This window comes from Thermobia domestica, chromosome 7 (genome assembly GCF_964235325.1).
Source record: "Thermobia domestica chromosome 7, izTheDome1.hap1.1, whole genome shotgun sequence".
NCBI lineage: Eukaryota > Metazoa > Arthropoda > Insecta > Zygentoma > Lepismatidae > Thermobia > Thermobia domestica.
Window position 1 is genome coordinate 186513525 of NC_137460.1, and position 14368 is coordinate 186527892.

The following is a 14368-nucleotide window of genomic DNA, read 5'->3' on the forward strand; positions in this document are numbered from 1 at the left end:
GGGAGTCAAACATGGAGAGTTGATGAATCAAACACTACAAACTAGAATAGTCTGTCATTTTGTACAGATTCTAGGACGTAAAATTAGGGAGTTCTTTTTCAAACACACTGTATTGATATTTGGTGACAAATCTTTTTAACATTAATCATTTTTATTTAGTTTTGCAATACATTTAAGTGTCTTTGATTTTGTCGAGAAAAATGTATATTTACCATTTTGTTAGATTTACATTATTGCTTATTATTAATGTCAACAAAATGCTTTGTTTCAAGTTTTAGAATAAATATGAGTATTACTATAATCTAGACCTCTTAGATTGAAAGATCATCATTCTCTTGTAGAAGGATTATATGTGCTTCAGACACGACAAGAACTAGTCGAATAAAAGATCACAAGGCTTGAAGTTGTTAAGACAGAGGCCAAAGTAAGTAGATATAATTCTAATTTTGTACACTTCTTTAAGGACGTATCATCACTTAAAATATGATATTCATGTCAAAATACAATATGTGTACCTGTATGAAAGAATGAGGTTGAACATAAGTTGTTTTGGTATATGGAGGCTAGTTGTGGGGAAACAAAGCTTTTGCTATTTATCTACTTCAAATACAAATTTATACAATACATATTGTAATGGTAAATGGTAAATGAAGAAATATTACTCAGATATTGTCAGAATTCCTATTATTAGTGACGCAAATCATTGTTTGGATTTTGTTGCTAAGAATTAAATCATCAATTTATTTTTTCTCAATTTCCGTATGAACTTATTTCTCGTTATTCTGAATATTAACAACTACTCTGACGCATACTCTAATGAATAATAATAAACTTTTCGAAAACTCATATATCGACTACAAACCTGTTGCACAAGAATTACTGACAAGGAGACCAATTTATCTCCAAAGTCTGGAAATACTTTTATGATCATTGTGAAATTTCTCAACGAATTATTTCCCCATATTTTCCCCAAGCTAATGAGCTTGTAGAAGGAAGACACTAATAATTAAATCGGATCCAGTGCCTAAGATGTAGTGGAGACTACACTACGTGTAGTAAATCGTTGCAAAGTACCAGGACATTTTAAACAACTCTACGTATGTTACTACAGGAAAATATCACATCAAAGGTTTCTTGTCCCTTTAAAGGTGGATGACTGTTAGTGGTTAATACAGAAGAGGAGCAAAATGAAACAATCAGCACTGGGACACCAACGAATACAAAAGGAGGATCCCATCGCAGTACGAACTCATCCATTGTCCGCTGTGGTGAAACGACAAAACCATAAATTTATGCATTGCTATACCGGCCCATATACTATCATAAAATTAATGAGAAATTGTGCGCTAGTGTTGACACTGACCGGGTGATCCTGCGGAAACTCAAATCTTTTAAACTTTAAAGTAACAGCAGTAAACACAGTAATTGCTCACAAAACAAATGGTGTGAATTACTGTAGAGATGTGTAAAATGACAATCAAGTAAATGTATTTATATCCAACGCAGCTTGTTATTGTAACAGCCTGTTACAAACTGTTTAAAGTCATCTACTGAATACATCGTGAAGATCTGTTGTAAAATATATTGATGTTCTGTTATTAATGTATTTGTTGATTTCTCGTTCTATTTTCTAATTTCATGAATTATTTCTTTGTTAAGGCTTTTGGTATTATCATTAAAGCGTTAATTGTACTTTTAAATTATATTTCGTTATTACAATGTAACGAGTTAATTGTGTTGATAAATGAACTTACAAATGTTTAAAATAGTTATAGTTCTATTTATTCTTGTTGAAAAATATCTTGAAAAAATTAGATAAAAAGAATCCTGGGTAGATGGCGAACTGTTAAGTAACAGAGTTTTATACTTAGTTTTAATACAATTTTAAAACTTTTGAACAAATTCACTTTAAACTTTATGAGGCTTATGCAGAATCATTCTTGGCCTTGTATTAAAAGCTTAATTAATGCGTGATGCTAACTTCCGTATTTAGAAACATGTTCATGAGGTTAACAACGATTTATATATAAGAAGGCCTGCCACGACCTCTCCCCATGGTTACTCAAACACAATTGGAGAAATCAATATAGAGAAAATATGTCTTTCTTTCCCACATTTCTCGAATGTGTTTGGACAACTCTTCGAAGAAGTGGCTGCCCTACTTCGATATAAGTTAAACCAATTATGATAAGGAGGTGGAAATAGAGCTATTTTATATTGTCAATTTAGTAGATTTTGGAGGACATTCAAGCAAAGGATGGAGATTAACTTTTAACAGTTAAGTAAAGTGCTTAAATGCACAAAATCGTCTTCAGAGACTTTTGGAATTAAGGAATGAAATTCCTGATTTTTGTCACCAGTTTGTTTCATAAGACATCACATTCCATACCTAGAAGCAGACACTCGAAGTGTTGATTTTCTTTGATATTTGACATTTTTAACAAATAGTATATGAGATCTAACTGAGCTGGAGATAAAACTATATGGAAGAGGTCCGGTACTTCTTGAATTTATAGATTACATCAATAAATTCCGAAACAAATTGAAGCTTTCCCATTCCGCTTTAGGGAAAATAAATTAGCACACTTTCCAAGTTGCAGTCATATGATATTGTATTAACAATCCAAGGACAACGGGCATTGGAAAACAATTTACCAGCTTACAACTCGAAATCTATGACCTTCAGTATAAGCCATTCTCTGAGACATGGACAGAGAAAGGCACAGATTTCTTCAGTCTACCTTCTACAAACGTTTCCCTAACTTGTATAATTTTGGTAGGAAAGTAATGTCAAATTTGATAGTATTTATCTGCGTGAAACTACATTTCCACCATGAAGGTTCATAGGAGTCATTTTAGAAGCTGAATGAAAATTGTCTTATACTCCGGGATAGAGTGGCTTAATTCAATGCAATGGCACATGCCAAACAATCTATCCATGCCATCTGAAGGTACGTTTACCAATTTAAACTAGTTAATACTATTCTGTGGTTCGATGCCAAACCATTCCATCTAAGAACTCAATTTCACCAGAAGTGACACTTACTGTCTGCCCGAGTCATTTATGTTACATATTGCTGTGGCCCTTCGCATTACTTGTAAACATGGTTACGGCCCTCGGGTTCATTGAAATCGGACATTACTGGTGTAAACCAATACTATTTTCAATTATTAAATATTCTAAAGAATAAAAGATATAAGATTTACTGTACTGACTGGGCCAGAAGTAGCCTTACAGTCGTTTCACTATTGGTTTCACGTATTGGGTCTAATTTTTCCTAAGAATAATTCCAAACCAGTATTGTGTATCCTTTATCTTGTTTTAGAAGTGTTATTAATCTATTCTCTCATATGTTGATAATGATTTTTATTGCTGTTTTATTTTTTACAGGTAATTAATTATCAGCCATGGCAAAGAATTTAAATCAAGAGCGAGTAAAGTGGATACGAAGCAATATTGGAAGTGAAAATGCAGATCTGGTGTGTTCTCACGGCAGGGAACTTTTAACACTCCCCTACTTTAAGGCCAAGCAATTCATCACATATAGGGATGCGCACGAGTCGAGACATGTCTCGAATCTCGACTCGACTCGACTCGAATTCGAGTCGAGACACACTTTGTAAAATTCGAGACGAGTCGAGACACGAGTCGAGTCGAGACAGCTCATAAAAATCTCGACTCGACTCGAATGTCTCGAAAATTTTTCTAAAACTTTTAATATTATTATGAAGAAATTATTCACTCAGGAACAGCCTTGAAACTAATTCCAGCATTTATTACTTTAGAAAGGTACAGAACGTATAAATTTAATAGTTAATCTTCCGAGATCAAGATCTAATTTTCAGCTCAATTAGTTAATTAAAACTAGTAATTAATGTCGTGATATTTGATTGTACTTCAAATATAATAATAATAATAATAATAATAATAATAATAATAATAATAATAATAATAATAATAATAATAATAATTGATTATCTAGTTTGTATAAAACTATTATCCGTAGCCTATATCTAGTCAGTATAAGAACATTGCAATAAAGTGAACATCATAAATTGTCTGAATGAGCAATTGGCAGTCTATAGTAACTTAGCATAGTTATAACTATTGTGTTTTTATTTCCATTAACGATATGGGGCTACATAACTTCTGGACAGGGCCAGATTTAAGGGGTGCAAAGGTGCACGCTACCCCCTTTGTTGTAAATATACCTGTCTAAAATGAGAAGCTAGCAGTGAAAATACCGCGACATTGGTGTGTCGTGAATGGGCCACAGATGTACCGCGAGGATATCAAAACAAAATTATTAATTCTATAGCAATCAAATTGCAAAACGTAGGGGAAAATGTATATTTGTATTGCACATTACTATGAACCTCTACTATGAATCTACAATTTTAAGTTTCATGACGTGTTACTTTTCTGTACATTTCTAATGTTGAAAAAAGTATTTGTTATTGTTATGACCATTATTGCTTCTTTATCGTTACAGACTATTTCGTAACTTGAAAATTTAAAATATCATTCAATCCTTTCGATAAATTATTTACATTTGTGTTTTAAAAGTAAAATAGATTTATTTGTTCGTTCGTTATTTAATGATCTTCATTCTTAGTAAAAGGTTGGATACAGTTTTCGAAAGAGTAAGCGTATTTTTAATAACCTGAGTCCAAAATTTCATTGCAGTTGTTTTCTCCTTTTAAATTAGAATGAAAAATAAGCATAGTGATTTACCACGAGGAAAACCCAGTGATCGAGCTTTCTTCTCTGTGCGAAGGAGATCAGTAATCAAAGAAAAAATACAAGCGTGTTTTATATTTACAAATAATAATATCTATAAGTGTGCCGCGAGAATCCATGTTACACCCATAGTGTGCTGCAAGTTGAAAAAGGTTGGGAAACGCTGGTTTAGAGGAAAGAATAATTGGTACACTCTCTCCTCCCTGCTCTCTCTCTGCCTAGTATATTTTCTTTATTTTATTGTCTCCGAAACACCATTCCAGACAAATGCTTTTCGGTAGAAAAGTTAGAAACAAACCATCCCGCTCTTGGACAAAGTGGGCAACATGCGGTAGTCAGGTCAATGAACCTGCTTTGGAAATTTTCGTGCAATTTAGGTTACTGAGAGGGTGTAGTTTTTTCAACTAAGCCGACTTCTACTATGGCTCGTGCCATAAATAAGTCATCGTCTGATCATATGGGAAACATCGCTAGTTGTCCTTGCCTGACATCTGTTTCATATTCATATAGCAAATGTTTTTTTTAATAGACGGTGTTGTATCTATCCAGAGAAATATCATCCGCCCCTGTTCCCATTTGAAATGTAGCGGTTGACCCCCTTGAGCCTTATGATGGGAGCCCTGGGGGACTTGCTTCTTACAAAGTTCTCTTGGCCCTCGACATGAGTACATTCCTGTGCAATTGGATTTGCAACATCTCTTTTCGCTTCGCAGCAATTTGAGAGCACATTGTTCGATGCCATGTTAAGACAGCACATATTTGTGGCGTCCATTTTGAAAAACATGCTTCATATAGCAACTGTTTCCTATATATGTTGTTGCACATTCCATGATCAATCGAGAGAGGTAACACTCGGTCCCTGTTTCCTTTTGAAAATTTGAAGTTGGCTCCTGGGGCCCTATGTCGGGGATCCTGGGGGCACTTGCTTCTCACAGACTTTTATCACCCCCTGACATTGGTACATACCTGGACAACTGGATCCGTCACATTTTTGTTCGTTTCGCAAATCTTTCAGGTCACAAAGTTTGATGGGACACCCTGCATATTCCCACATACGACCCAACCATGACATAATGTTCACTGCTTCTATTATCGGTTGTTGGCTCAACCCAACCATTTCATGTTCCCTGACTTGACATTGCCTCAATCACTCTAACATTGATGCATTCCGAGTGATGCCTGTTGCCGGAATTTTCTTTTTCTGAAGCGAGTGGCCTAACTATATTAGACTTGTCTGGATGTCCATGGCCAGTCTTGCCAACTTTGGAACTCGTTTTTCTTTTCGACTCTAGGTACGTCGGTTTCCTGCATATTCGGTGCTTCTTGTTTTGTTCATTCTAATATGTACAGCCCCTGATCAAATGTGGCGCATTATGGCCAACTCCGTTTTTTTCCGTATTTTTCGTACTTCTGTTTTTTTCTATTTTCTTTTGTTAGATTGTACCACTGATTAGACACGCCATATCTTATGTTCTACATGTCAGGTTGACACTGAATATTACACTCACTTCATATAGTGCTCTTTGCAAAACATGTACTTTCCATTGCAGTTGGCAACACTGTTAACCCCACTGGTGGCCTTCATTTGTTCCCTATTGTGGCAAGTCTCTTTCTATACATCACTTGTCAGCATTGTATTTTGCCGTGCCCCCCTTTTTTGTGGAATTTGCACTTTTCCCCCTTGTCCAGCCTTGCTGTTCCCGAACTTCCACCCCTTATATTTCCTGAGCCTATTGCTATGGGCAGCTAATTTTTTGGGAATGCTCATCTCTGTTACAGCTCTTTCAATTGGCATAGGCCACACCTTTCACTGCAGCTATCATTTTCGGAAGGTTCCCTTGTGAGATCCGAACGAGACAATTGTGTTCGCATTGGATATGTTATAACTAGACGAATCCCGAAGTTATACGTGTCACCGGGCGGGATATCGTGAGTTACAACATATTCAACGAACTTAAAAAGTTCGTTACTGAATTCTCTATGTCTGTGTGTCTATCTGTCCGTCTGTCTGTTATTTGCATTTTTTTCAATTTTGTACACTGCATTAGATAGAGCATCAAAAACTATTAGACAAAATGATTAAATTTTTGGCGTCAATCTAACCGTTCGCAAGATAGTGGCCAAAAATGACCGATTTACAGAAATTTAAGCAGCCATATCTCGGGAACCGTAAGTCATAGAGAGATCATATTGGTGTTGATCAATATCTAAAAGGATGGTAAACATTTTGGTACCAAATAGTAACCGGTAGTCACTGTCCAACTGGCCAGTGGTTTGGCCAATGGCCAGTTGGCCAGTGACCACCAATTAATATCAGGACAAAAATGTTTAGCATTCTATTAGGGATTGATTACCACCAATATCATATCTCTATGGCTTACGTTCCCGTGATATTGGCCAAAAACATGACCAATTTCTAGATATTTAAAAAGACATAGCTAGGAAATTACCTGCTAGAATAGTTTGAACCGAGTCATTTGTTCGGAAACGATTGGGTAAGTGGAAAACTCGGTGAACATGTATCCCATCATTTTCAAGGCCACACTTTTTTGGGGTAAAAAGTTTGCCTCAGGGTTCCCCGCAGGGCCCCAGACGGAATCCAACTAAAAAGTTTCAAATGGCAAGGGGGGTTAAGTAGCACATCGTTTGAAATCTGTTGTAAAATGAAGGAAAATGGAGCAAGTCTCGACTCTCTACGACAACCCTGTGCAAAATGGCGGCGGGTCAAAATGAAAACAAAAACTTAATTGAAAAGTCCACGGCCACCCGTATAAATCGAAAATGGTGAGACAAATGTAAAAACAAGAAAGGACGTGTGGCATTACGAGATCGAGCTGAAGAGAATTTCACAGTAAATATCAAGCTCAAGCTCGAATTAGTGAGAAACTTGACTAGTGTGATCCTCATTGAGATTAGCGAACGCGAGCTCCATTGAGGATAGAGAGCATGAGCCCGAGTGAGTCACGGTTGCAAAATTACCAATTTTACTTCTTTCTTTCTTTCTGTCTTTCTTTCTTTTCTTTTCTTTTTTTTTCCTACTCCAATGCGTAAGGTTTATGAACAGCAGAAGTCCTTGCTAGAAAGACCTTAATTAGCATTGCTTGAATTATCCATAGACTAGGAACTGCTTAGATATCTAATGCAACTTACGTTGGCATTTTAACAATTCAGGTTGTAATTAAAACCTTGAATACTGAGCAGATGAGCACGCAGAATGTTTTGTTGGGGTGTATTTCTAATACGCAATTAATTCTTCGTAAACAAATACAACTCTATAGTATCTGAAGCGGCTTGAGTTGGATTGAATGAAAACGTGAACATGTATTCGAACTGCGCAATGTATTGTTAATTATCATGAACTGGAACAATTAGAAAAAAAATGGAAGCGCGACTGATGAGCACCAAACATCAAAATTTCACAAGGCATGGTCAAAGCTCACACCTCAAAGACCAGAAAAAAAGATTGCCCCATCAACTAACCGTTGTCTTGTCCAAGTCAGTTGCTTCTTTTCATTGTGAAATTTCCTGCAAGTTAATCAGAATGTTGAAAATTTCCTACATTTTAAATTTATTTAGTATGTACTGATCAGTCAGAACATTATGACTACCAACCTACTATCGATATAATTTCCGTCCAGGCGATATCTGTGTCACCTGCCGACGAATGGCTGCTAGTCAGTCACGCGTACGGTGCATGTAGTATCAGTGAGAGTGCTGGCCGTGTGTAAAATGGGGAAGGCGTGCGATCTGAGTTTGACCGAGGGCAGGTTGTAATGACCCGCATACTCGGCAGGAGAATTTCGGAAACTGCAGGACTTGTCGGATGTTCGAGGAGTGCTGTGGTGAGTGTCTTCAACAAGTCGCGAAACCAAGGGAAAACGACGTCCAAACGTCGAGGGGTTGGGCGCCCCCACCTCATTACAGATGTCGGCCGTCATAGGCTGGGCAGACTGGTAAAACAAAACAGGCAGCGAACTGTGGCAGAACTAACATCATACTTTATTACTGGGCAAAGTACAAGTGCGTTTGAACACACAGTGCACCGAACACCCCTAACGATGGTCCTCCGAAGCCCATGTCCCATCTATGTGCGAATGTTAACACCACGACATCGGCAACTGCGACTGAAATGAACACATGACCATCGTCATTAAACCTTGGCACAGTGGCAGAGCGTTGCATTGTCTGATGAATCCCGATACCTTCTTCATCATGACGATGGGAGGGTGCGAATTCGTCGTGTTTCAAGAGAACAGTTCTTTAACACCTGTACTGCGGGACGGAGACAAGCTGGTGGTGGCTTAATTATGCTCCGGAAAACATTCACGTGAGCATCTATGTGTCCAGTGAAGCTCGAGCAAGGCACCATGACGGCCAAGGCGTATCACACACTGCTTGCAGACGACGACCATGTTTCCCAACGGTAGTGGCATTTTTCGAAAAGATAATGCACCATATCACAAGGCCAGGATTGTGATGGAGTGGTTCGAGGAACACAGGAACAAGTTCCAAGTGATGTACTGGCCGCCCAACTCGCCTGATCTGAACCTAATCGAACACAAATGGGATGTGATTGAACATGACTTCAGAGCGCATCGCCCCTCTTCCCGGAATTTACGGGAATTAGATGACCTGTGTGCAAGGGCGCCGATCCTGGGGGGACGAGAGGGCCCGGGCACCCCCAAAGCTCATGTGAGCCCCCGCATTGTATTTATGAATATACAATATTTGGCATAATTTGAATACAATTTGTCTTAAAATCCTCATATATATGCCTTCTGCATCTGAATGCCCCTCACATTTACTGAAAAATCGGCGCCCTTGCCTATGTGTACCAATCAACTCTCTCCAGTGACCTTTCAAGGATCATTGCGTCCATGCCAAGACGCGTCGCCATTGTTATCCGTGCCAAAGTTGGACACACTGACAATAAGGTAGGTAGTCATAATATTCTGGCTGATGTGTGCGTATATTTTAACTCGTATATTTTGTCTCGACTCGAATTTCGAGACATCTCGACTCGAATTCGAGTCGAGTCGAGACAGAGACTGTCGAGTCGAGACACGAGTCGAGACAGAAACATATTTTCGAGTCGAGACAACATTTTCTCGAGACGAGTCGAGACAGGCTTAAATCTCGACTCGACTCGACTCGAATGCATCCCTAATCACATAAGAAATAAAATTTAAATAAGAAATAATTAATAATAAATAATTTAAGAAATAAAAAATTGATTATCACAAGATAATCAGATAAAAGTGGCCCTAAAATTTGTGAACATCCAAAGAAGTGTATACGGTGTGTTCGTATCGAATTATCCATCCCAATAACTTGCGAAGCCTAATGTGTACGCTTAAATAGAAGCCATGTAGCCCACGACTGGTGCAGGTGTTTTGGAAGACGGCCTCAATCACCGATTGCAGTGCTGCGAACTGATGTGAGACTAGATCTGTTTGGAGTCAGATTTTCTGGATAAGAACATCTGATCAAATGGTGCTTGCTTTAAATTGCCAGGTCACGTGAACAGGCAAAACTGCATGTACTGGGCTGATGACAATTCTCATGTTACCATCACTTCTCAACTGAACTAATCTTGCATCATAGTATATGATGCATTGTTCAGCAAAGGTGTTGTCCGACCAATTTCCTTTTATGCAACTGTAGTTGGGGCGAATTACCTTGGAATGCTTCATGACGTGGTAGTTCCGCAACTTAGCACCAAAGTTAACTTTACCTAACTGTTCTTGCTGCAAGATGAATGACCTCTGCATTATGCTTTGGAACTAAGGGACTACCTTAAGTAAACCTTTCGACAGCGTTGGTTCGGAAGAGGGGACATCATCTAAAGATCACCACGTTCACGTGACCTAATACCACTGGATTTCTATTTGGGGCGTAGTAAAGAACAAGGTTTACGAGGAATTCACAAAGGATGAAGAGTTAATTTTGCAAGCTTTATTAAAACTATTGCAGATTGATTTCGTGTCGTGTTGTAGTGTTACGGAAAAGGTCGAAGTGTGTTGCAATGTTGAAGAAGGTGAATTGAAGTACTTACAAGATTAAGTTGTGTTACAAAAAAGTAAGTGGAGTATTAAATGAACTTAGATAAACAGTGTTGAGCAAATATGATGTAACAAATACATATAAATATAGTGTACAGTGCATATCTTGTAAGTACATGGCTACTTTTGGCCGAGAGATCTTGGTTGAGGTCTACGAACTAAATATAGTGTTTCAATATCTCTTGGAGAATCAAATCTCTTTTACATATTGCAAGACTTGATCATGAAATAGTATCAAATACAACTTTGAATAGTTGATTGTCTTTAAACAGCTGTGGAGAAGGTGCACTTTGTCAGAACATCTTCAAAAAGCTTTCATAAAGTCTGGCGTTCTTTTCCATGATAAATGTTTCATAGAGTTGCCCCATGGCTAAAATATTTTTCAGGGCCGCTGGCGTTACTCTGTAATCCAACTGTTGGAAGCGAGAAGTGTGATGGGAAACGGCCTATACTGTGAAGGACGATCTTTCACAATGGCCTATGGCCCCACCAACTACATCGAGTTCAAGGTCTGGTGTGGTTACAAACTGACATTAATAGATCTCACCTTCCATCCTTTATAACCGCAGTGTTGTATAAGGACACAAAACATAAACTCTGTTCTTTATACTGCAAAATAAATTACAAGATATGGGATATCGAAGGAGAATTCTATTTTAGGTACATAACTTTTTTATTTAGATTCTAATAGGTTAAAGAATTCATAATTCTAAAGAAAACTTTGACAGTTTTCCTCTATGAAACTATCCTTTATACATCATCTTTAATATTGTATATCTCCCTAGTTAGTAATATATCTTCACTGTACAATGAAAACATTTAAAAATAGTTTTGATGTGTAAAATTAAATAAAAAAAATATTTCTCTTAACGCTTATATAAAACTTGTTGCCCAGCTTGTTTGGACTCAAGACGTTAATTTACAAGTAAGGAGAAATTCAGAAAAATTAAGTAATACTGCTTTGTAGACTAATGGATAAAAAACAAGCTGTCGTTAAAGAAAATGCAAAATAGTAAAAAAGATAAGGGCGACGTTAAAACCTTAAAGAACCTCATTCAGAGGGAACTTCACATTAACAATTTAAATATTGTTTTGCATATATTCAATTGTTCGTCGTTAACTTTCCAAAAAGGGCTCTGTCCTTAAACTAAAACATTTTTAGTATGTCAGTGAACCTCTTGCTATTATTGCTAATGTAAAAATGTGTTAGGAATTTTGTAATAAATCTTATTAAGAAGTGGTCGGAAAGTAATGCAATATTAGACATTAAAAGGTACGTAGTATAGTATTATTGATATTATTCCTAGTTGTAATAGCAAAAAAACTCCAATTCATTGCAATGTAATACAATCGCGTTAAGATAATAACATGTTGCGCAGATTAATTGTCACAGTTTCAATATGATAGGTTTCAAATATTATATCTCGCTTACAAAACAAACTAGCTTACAAAACAAAAATGTTAACTTTGGATCATAAATACCTACTTGTTGTGGTTGGCAAAGCATTACCACAAAACCTATCAGTGTTCAATATTGTATCTCCTTGACTTGGATTAGGAATAACTATGAAATCACCAGTGCAAGCTTCACCATTCACTGCTGCTATTGGATTACCTAAAATGGAAAAAAGTTACAAGTCAGTTATACTTAAATAACGATTAAAAATGGTTTTCATGAAAATCTTTCTACTTGAATTAGCTTAAGATAAATTTAATATTATGACGTAAGGAACTCCTGGCTTTAACTTGATTTACAAGTTTACCTCATGAGACAGGTTCTCCAACATTCAATGTTTACTCGTTCAACATGGTAAAATGTTCACTAGGATACATTTTATTGAATTCTTGTTGGATTCATCCTAAAACATCCGATAACAATGGACGTAAAATCCCACAAATTTGGATGATATGAGCTTCACAGCAGCCCACCTGTCAGTGGACAAATTATATTTCCGAGACCCCTGTGAAGTTCGAAATCTACTAGTAAACGTGGATTAAATCTGCAAAGTCGGCACCAGAAAGATTAAATGCACGATTTAAAGAGAGAGGGCTGTAGATGACACTTTAGCTAGTGAGTACTCCCGAAGCTCGTGACTGTTGGAAGAACGCTGTAGCTTAAGGCCCATCTGTTACCTAAGTATGCGAATATTCCTCACGCCCTGGCCGATAGCCTCAACTCAACTACGTACCCGTTCTACCTTTCGCTGGATGGATGGCGAGTAAAAAGCATCTCAGAAAATCTCTGGAATTTACTGAACCGTGTCAGTTGTAGTATAGGAATAGTAGCCTCAAAGAAGGAATATCAAGTTCACCCTCCATTATCGTTGCATGGAAAAACCCTTGGGCATATCATAAGGATCACGAAATCAAGGGCGCACCGCAGCACGAACTTCACGAAGGCGACCGGCTGGCGTCTGACCCAGAGTGAGTGCGTGGTAAGCCGTGGCAGTAAGAAATAGACCAGCAACGAGAAACATTGCTGTCTCCGGGGCTATCTAACACTTCCCAAAGGCGTTCTAGATGAAGTACCAAAAACCCTTGGTAGTCTGATGTCTCATATATATCAACTCTACTCATCCAGTTCGCAATAACGCTGGTTTGAGGAAGAGTTTTGGATCCCACATGAAAGTGTTGTTCTATAAAAAGCTTTATCTTCTACTCCTTACCATCAGGCAAAAATGAGAGTACGAAGAGTTTCTTAAAGTTGAGCTCAAGGCCCTTCTTCGTAACATGTCTACTTTTGTGCCTAACAAGAACTGCATGTCCGGCAGTGCACTTCTGCACAAGTTCCTGAAACTCCTGGCGTACTCATCTTTAGGAATAGCCTTAAGTTGAGTCGTAACTTTACGGTGGATGTTCGAAATATCCGAAAGTCTCTGGCTCTTCAGGGCTGATTCCAATTTGGGGAACAAGAAAAAATCCGGGGGAGACAAGTCAGAGGAGCAGGGTGAGTGATTGAGTCACACAATTACCCTGTTGACCAGGAACTCCTGCATCAGAAAGGCAGTGTGTGGCAGAGCATTCTCGTAAAGCAGTCTTAGGGTAGAGACATACCGAAGATACCTCGCGATTGAGGTCGAGATTTAAGTCGCGGTCGCTACCTCGATGTCTAAGTCTAGATGGATGAAGGGCACAGATAGCGAGGAAGTCGCACCCTCGTGTAAGTTCTCAGTTTGAGGAGAAACATTACTGTGACGCGTGTGAAATTATTGCATAAAAATCACAGCGAAACCACATTTTGAATTGAAAGGACCAAACAGTTTATAAATAGGGATGAACGCGAGGCGACACATGAGAAATGCTAAAGTCTCGTCTCTTGTTTCGCAAAAATATTTGAGTCTCATCTCTTGTCCATCTCTATCAATAAATCAAAGACTTTTACATTTTTCAATTTTCTGTGAAAAAATGCCCTCTTTCAGCACTCAGGCGAGAAATCATTTCCCAGTATTATTTTAAAAGGCATGTCTTTAGGTATCGAGGTGGAGGAGGTATTAACTTTAGCAAATGAAGTTTTGTCACTGCAATGCAATTATTCGTCGTTTCCTCCTTATGTATACATGCCTGT

The 14368-nt window shown here is 37.8% G+C and overlaps 1 protein-coding gene across 1 annotated transcript in view; it reads right to left on the reverse strand.

The window, feature by feature from the left end:
- Positions 1–14368, reverse strand: part of LOC145690617 (uncharacterized) — a 254426-nt gene that overhangs the window by 28316 nt on the left and 211742 nt on the right. The window contains exon 9 of the mRNA XM_081765680.1: positions 12290–12418. Coding sequence (XP_081621806.1) covers positions 12290–12418 — 129 coding nt within the window. The remainder of the gene's footprint in view (positions 1–12289; positions 12419–14368) is intronic.